General features: G+C 38.3%; 1 protein-coding gene across 1 annotated transcript; it reads right to left on the bottom strand.

The window, feature by feature from the left end:
* Positions 1 to 4,174: 4,174 nt before the first annotated feature.
* LOC142175378 (uncharacterized) lies at positions 4,175 to 4,693 on the bottom strand. The gene has a single exon (XM_075241962.1). It carries the CDS (start codon positions 4,691 to 4,693, stop codon positions 4,175 to 4,177), a length of 519 nt encoding a protein of 172 aa, XP_075098063.1.
* Positions 4,694 to 7,223: the final 2,530 nt, after the last annotated feature.

Here is a 7,223-nt window from a genome sequence, read left to right as displayed (position 1 = left end):
AAAGTTCCACAGTGATCAAACCCTTTTCATAGTTGTCCCTAAAAAAGTGATGCCTAACATCTATGTGCTTAGTTCTTTTGTGATGAACCGGGTTCTTGGTCATACTAATTGCACTGGTGTTATCACAAAAGATGGGGATATAACCTACATCAATTGTAAAGTCCATTAATTGTTGTTTGATCCACAACAATTGAGCACAATATGAGGCAACAGCCAAATACTCAGCTTCAGCAGTAGACAAGACCATTTTGCTTTTTGGTGGCCCAAGACACAAGACATGAGCCAAGAAAGTATGCCATCCCTGAATTGCTTTTTCTATCCACAAGAAAACCTGCATTATCAGTATCAACATATCTCACTAAGTTAAAATTACTACCTTTTGGATACCATAGATAAAGGTCAGTGGTGCCTTTTAGGTATCGTAAGATCCTCTTGACGGCAGTCAAGTGAGACTCCTTTGAATTTGCCTGAAATCTAGCACAAAGGCCTAAAGTGAAAACAATGCCAGGTCTACTAGCAGTGAAATATAACAAAGAGAAAATCATTCCCCTATACAACTTCTTATCAACAGGTGAACCAGGTTCTTCTATATCCAATTTTGTGGCAGTTGTTATAGGAGTGTCAATTTCTTTGGAATTTTCCATTTTAAACCTTTTAAGCAACTCTTTCACATACTTTTGCTGATGGATCATAGTTCCATTTGAATTTTGTTTAATTTGTAAGCCTAAAAAGAAATTAAGCTCACCTATCATACTCATTTCAAATTCACTCCCCATTAGTTTGACAAATTCTTTACTTAACTTATTAGTAGTTGCTTCAAAGATTATATCATTAACATATATCTGAACTACCAAAAGATATTTACCTTTTTCTTTCAAGAACAGAGTATTGTCAATTTTACCTCTCTTGTAGTCATGCTCAAGCAAGAATTTTGACAGTCTTTCATACCATGCTCTTGGAGCCTGCTTGAGCCCATAAAGTGTCTTGTCAAGCTTGTACACATGATTAGGATATTCCTTGCTTTCAAAGCCCGGAGGTTGCTTGACAAACACTTCTTCCTTTAGATAGCCATTGAGGAAGGCACTCTTGACATCCATTTGATGGAGAGTGAATTCCATGTAAGCAGCACAGGCTATAAGGAGTCTAACTACTTCCAATCTTGCAACTGGAGCAAAAGTCTCATCATAGTCTATGCCCTCATCTTGACTATATCCTTGAACCACCAATCTTGCCCTTGTTCCTTGTTATTGTTCCATCTTCATCAAGTTTGTTTTTGAAGACCCATTTTGTGCCAATTACTGATATGTCCTTGGGTCTTGGTACCAAATGTCAAACTTGACTTCTTTCTAATTGGTTGAGTTCATCTTGCATTATAGTCACCCAGTCTTCATCCTGCAAAGCCTCACCAACATTTTTAGGTTTAATAATAGATGAAAAAACATCAAAATCACAAAGATTCTTCAAAGGAGATCTGGTTTTGATTCCATAGGTTGGATCAGTAATTATGTTCTCAATGGGATGAGAACTTTGATACTGGTAAGGTTTTACAACCACCTAGTTTCCCCTAGATGTTCCTTCGATGTTTTGTTGCTGAGGAACATGTTCATGGACAGGTTCCCTCGAGGTTTGAAGATCAGTTCTTCTTTGTTCAGTTCCCCCTGTCAGGTTGCCCTATATAGAAGGAACTGTTCCATCACATGTACCTTCTTCTGGTGCAGCTTCAGTCTGGGCTGTGGTTTTATTTGAGTTTCATACCAGCCCAATTGTTTCATCATCATGTTCCTGTCTCACAGAAAGAATGTTAGTTTCATCAAAAATCACATGTACACTTTCTTCTACACACATATTGTTTTGTTATAAGTCTTATAAGCTTTACTATGTGAAGAATATCCCAAGAATACTCCCTCATCACTTCTAGGATCATACTTACCTAGGGAGTCTTTACCATTATTGTGCACAAAGCACTTGCATCCAAATGCCCTAAGATAGGATATATTTGGCTTTCTCCCTTTAAGTAACTCATAGGGAGTCTTCTCATTAAGATGTCTAGTCATGCACTTATTTATGATGTACCAAGTAGTTTTCACAGCTTCTTCCCAGAAGCTATGGGACAGTTTACTAGAAAGAGGCATAGTCCTAGTCATTTCTTCCAATGTCCTATTCTTTCTTTTGACTACTCCATTTTGTTGTGGAGTCCTAGGAGCAGAAAAAGTTATTTATGAGTTTTTCTAACAAAAGAAGTGAACATGTCAAAGTTCATCTTTAGATGTTAAAAACAATGTCCAAGTAAACCTAGAGTAATCATCAACAAGCACCATAACATATCTCTTACCACCTATGCTCATTGTTCTCATTGGTCCACATAAATCCATATGGACCAGTTCCATCGACCTGGTGGTACTTACCATTTTCTTGCTTTTTAAAGAGGATTTTACCTCCTTCCCTCTTGCACAAGCCTCGCAAACTTTTTCTTCCTTGAACTTAATGTTAGGCAGCCCTATCACCAAGTCCTTGGAGACTAGTTTGTTGAGTTGGCTTAGACTAGCATGTCCAAGTCCCTTGTGCCAAAGGAGGGGATCATTGTCCAACACACTTAAGCAAGTGAGTTCATTATCTGAAAGTGTGGACAGATCCACCACATATATGTTATTCGCTCTTTTTCCCTACAAAACAATCTTATCAGTGGTAATATTTATCACAAAGCATTTTATAAAGGTGAATGCACCTCTATCACACAATTGTGATACACTTATTTGACTGTACTTCAGCCCATCTATAAAGTATACATTCTCAATAGAGTGAGAATCAGACTTTCCGACCTTTACAACCCCAATGATCTCATCTTTCTTTCCATTTCCAAAGGAGACATTACCTCCTTTAAGATCCTCAAGTGAAAGAAACTGGTTCTTGCTTCCTGTCATGTGCTTTGAACATCCACTATCCATGTACCATATTTGGCTGCTCCCCTTCACTTGGACCTGCAAAAGGAAATCAGGGTTTATTCTTAGGAACCCAAACTAGTTTGGATCCCTTTCTATAGGGAAAAGGATAAATCAAATTCTTTTTAGCCGAATTTGGCAGCCTATTTTTCCCTAGAACAAACTTTTTGTTCTTTTGAACTGCCTTCTCTTTTACAGTGCATTCACTCTTATAGTGACCAGTGTTACCACAGTATGTGTAAATCATGTTCTCATGGAGTATGAGGTACTTGCTTTTGCGATCCAACTTAGGTAAAGAGTTCCCAAAGCCGAGTCCTCTTCTGTTGCTACTATGATGTTCTTGTAGCCATGAAAGTGCATCAGAGGACCTATTCTATTTACAAGTTCTGTATAGATCATGCTTAATCTTGTTTAGATCCTCTTTAGGACTCTTACCTGTTCATCCCTCTTATACAACTTATCTTTCATTTTTCCTACATTTCTTCTAAAGTGAGTTGTGTGTGATCAGCTATCTTTTTGCATGTTCCTAATTTTAATTTTCAATTTTCAGATCTAAGTTCTAGGATAGTTGTGTCAAGTGCATGAACCTAGTTCTTTAACATATCATTTTCACTTTTAGTTTCACAAGCCCTAAGTTCCAGGTTTTTGCAATTAGCTTTTAAAATCACACATTATTTTGACAGATGTTCCTTTTCATTACTCACATCCTCAGATTAATCAATTAGCTCTAGTAGTAACTCAGATAAACTTTATTTAGACACAAATTTAATCTTGTCTTTGAGATGAAAGACACTTACCTCAGTTTCTTCATCAGATTCCCCAATGGCCATGAACGCATCTGAGCTTTCTCCCCAAGAAGCGACCATAGCCTTGGTTGATCCTTTGTTATTGCTTTTCTTGGGTTGAACATGTTCCTTCTTCCTGTTCCTTCGTTCAGCTCTTTCCTTCTTCCATTCAATTTCCCCACAGAGGACAATTTTTGATGTGGTGATCAGTTTTTCCACACTTATAGTAGCCATCATTGGTTTGCTTCTTAGGGGCTTTTGCCTTGCTGTAGCTTTCACTTCTTGAAAGACCCTTTCCTCTCCTCACGTACTTCTTGATGTTTTTGGTGATCATAGCCATTTCATCATCTTCCAGATTAGAACCTTCAGTGATTCTAAGTGCCAAGCTCCTTTCCTTTTTAGGTACATCTATTTTCATGATTTGTCTCCTAAGTTCTCCAATCAATTCATTTAGTGGGAGAGGGAAAATATTTTTTGATTCCTGGATGGTATTGATTTTGCTCTCCCAAGTGATAGGCAAGACCCTAGTGAGTATCTTCTCGACTCTTTCTTCTTTAGGGATAATCCTCCAAGAGATTTTAGCTCATTTGTTAGTGTAGTGAACCTTGTGTACATTTCTTGAATGGTTTTTCCATCCTTCATAGCAAAGTTCTTATACTGAGAGAACAATAGAGTTCTTCTAGATCTCTTCACCTGAGTTGTTTCTTCATGGACCACTTGTAGTATGTCCCAAATTTGCTTAGCAGTGGAACAACCTTGGATTCTGCTATACTCATCTGGACCAAGCCTACAAACATTCCACTTCTTGGCTTTAACATTCTTCTCCCACTTCTTCAAGTACTCAGCAGTGCAATCCGCTATTCTCTTTGGCACATCTACTCCTTCAGAATTTTTCTTCAAGGTAGCCAGTGGACCATCAGTGACAATGTCCCATAGCTCATAATCCTCTCCTTGAATGTGATCTCTCATTCTGTTCTTCACCAAGAGTAGTACTAGCCATTAAAGAGTGGTGTCCTAACAGTGGATTGCCCTTCCCAATTTATAGGTGGTGTACTCATCTTGAGCTTCTCCTAAGGTGTTAGCCTCTTCAAGGAGAACATGTTGATAAGTGTGAATTTTGATCACTTATTAGCACCATTTTGCTTCTGTTTTAGTCCGAAAGTATTGATTTATGTTCCCAACACTAATGAAAGTGTGAAAATTGTAGAAATGTTGGAAATTAAGGCTATCATGAAGAAACAAGACTCAAAAAAGAGTGTTCCGACTCACAAGCCAAGAAGGTGCGCAACACACAAGAAGTGCGATCCGCAGAGGTATTTTTGCGACTGTAGAAAAAAGTGCGGACCGCAAAATTCCCTCAGCAGCCGCAGAATTGGTGAAGAAGCCCAGCAGATTTTAAGCAGATGCGTGAACCGCACATGAATTGTGCGGCCGCAGAATAGGGTCTACACTGACAAATATTCAAAAGTTCAGAGAGTGTGCAAATGACCAAGACTTGAAGCCTTGCTTGAAGTGCGGACCACACAAGAATTGTACGGTTATAGAAGCTGACTTGCAGTCGCAGACCAAATTGTGCGACTGCAGAATCCAAGTTCTTGCAAGCTGAAGCAATATGCGGACCACACATGGAATTATGCGGCCGCAGGATCTCCCGAAAGGCATTTTTGTCAGTGAATTTTGGGCCACTATAAATAGACGGGAATCACATTTTAGGTCAAGCTTGAAGTTTGAGCAGCTGTAGCCGTTGTATTTTGCTATTTTAGGAAGTTTGTGATCATTTTGGGATTTAAACATCATATTTTATCATTTTAATTTTACATTATGAGTTTAATTAGTATTTCTTCTTTATTTTTCTCATTTTCCACTATGAGTAGCTAGACTTTTACTAAGGTTGTGACCCAACCCTAGTGTGTAAACCTTATGGGTATTTAATTTAATGCTTGTTTATGATTGAGTGTTGATTATTTAGCCTTTTTTATGCTTTAATTTTAGAATTAATGGCTGCAAACATTGATTCATGCCTTTATGACTTGGTCTTTACTTGAGAAAGAGGGACCTAGTCTAAGAAAACTTGGCTAACAATGAATTGGGTTAATTGAGGATTTGATTAGCTTAATTAAAGGGTTTGAACTAGATATAGGGAAAACCCGACTTTAGTTCATATCAACTAGTTAGCTTGATACCCATTTGGGCTTGAGAAATCCAAATTTGGCAAAATCACTATATGACTGAGAGGTATTGAGTGGGTAACTCAGAGTTGAGAGCTATAATATACCCTGATCAATAAAATAAGTGTTAATGTACTCAACCTATTAGGCGAACACCTAGGTGAAGTTCACATCCCTAGGATTTTTAACCATTTGGTAAAAATAAAAAAAAATAAAAAAAAATCAATAATTCGTTTTCTAGTTTCTTCTCCTTAGTTTATAATTGTTAGTGAAAATTTAGAAGTAGAAAATAAAACCATTTATTTGGAAGTGCAATATAGTTATTTCATTTGCTCTTATCAATTCTATACCCTAACACCCATATTAAACTCTCTGTGGAAATTGACCCCGACTTTTGTTGGGTACTATTCTTCCAACGACCGTTTTCACTCACTATTGAGTGCGGATTGGACGTGGATCAATTTTTGGCACCGTTGACAGGGAGTTAAAACAGTGTTAGCTATATATTTGAGTGTGATTTGAAATATATTCTTTCACTTCCATATTACCAATTTGTTTAAGAAATTTTAAGTACAACCATGGCGAACAATGAGCTCAAAAATTTGCCTTTGGGGGAATTGAACGGCGAGGAAGAACAAGTAGAGGAGATAACTCATGAGCCACAAGCCAATCGGAGAGGCCGGGTACCTCATGGCAATGTGCCCGTTCCACCCCCACCTCCACCACGAGCGGCTCTACACCAGATATTGCCCAACAAAGGTTATGCTAGTGCAATAGTCACTCCTTGTATTAGAGCGAGCAACTTCCAAATCACCAATGTGATGCTCACTTTGCTTGAGCAACTGTGTTTCTTTACCGGTGCTCCAACTCAAAATACTTATAAACATTTGAAGGGCTTTGTTGATACATGTTAGGGGAGCAAGCAAACTAATATTTTCGAGGATGCATTGAGGCTAAGGCTTTTTTCTTTTTCTCTACGGGGGAAAGCTTTAGATTGGATGGAACGATTGCCGAACCATTCAATTCACACTTGGGATGAGTTGGCGGAAAAGTTCATTGCTAAGTTTTTCTCTACCGGGCACATGGCTACACTTCGAGATGAGATCTTGGCATTCAAGCAAAAGCTGAATGAACCACTACACGAGATATGGGAGTGCTATAGAACAATGGTTAAGGAATGTCCCAACAACGATATGATGGAAAACATGATTCAACAAACCTTCTATTATGGGATTAACACAACCAACCAACGTGTAGTGAATCAACTAGCTGGTGGGAACTTTATCACTACGCCTTATGCGAAGGCGTGTGAGATTTTGGATGAGATGGCG

Source organism: Nicotiana tabacum, chromosome 21 (assembly GCF_000715075.1).
Source record: "Nicotiana tabacum cultivar K326 chromosome 21, ASM71507v2, whole genome shotgun sequence".
Lineage (NCBI taxonomy): Eukaryota > Viridiplantae > Streptophyta > Magnoliopsida > Solanales > Solanaceae > Nicotiana > Nicotiana tabacum.
This window is presented reverse-complemented; position numbering and strand designations above follow the sequence as displayed.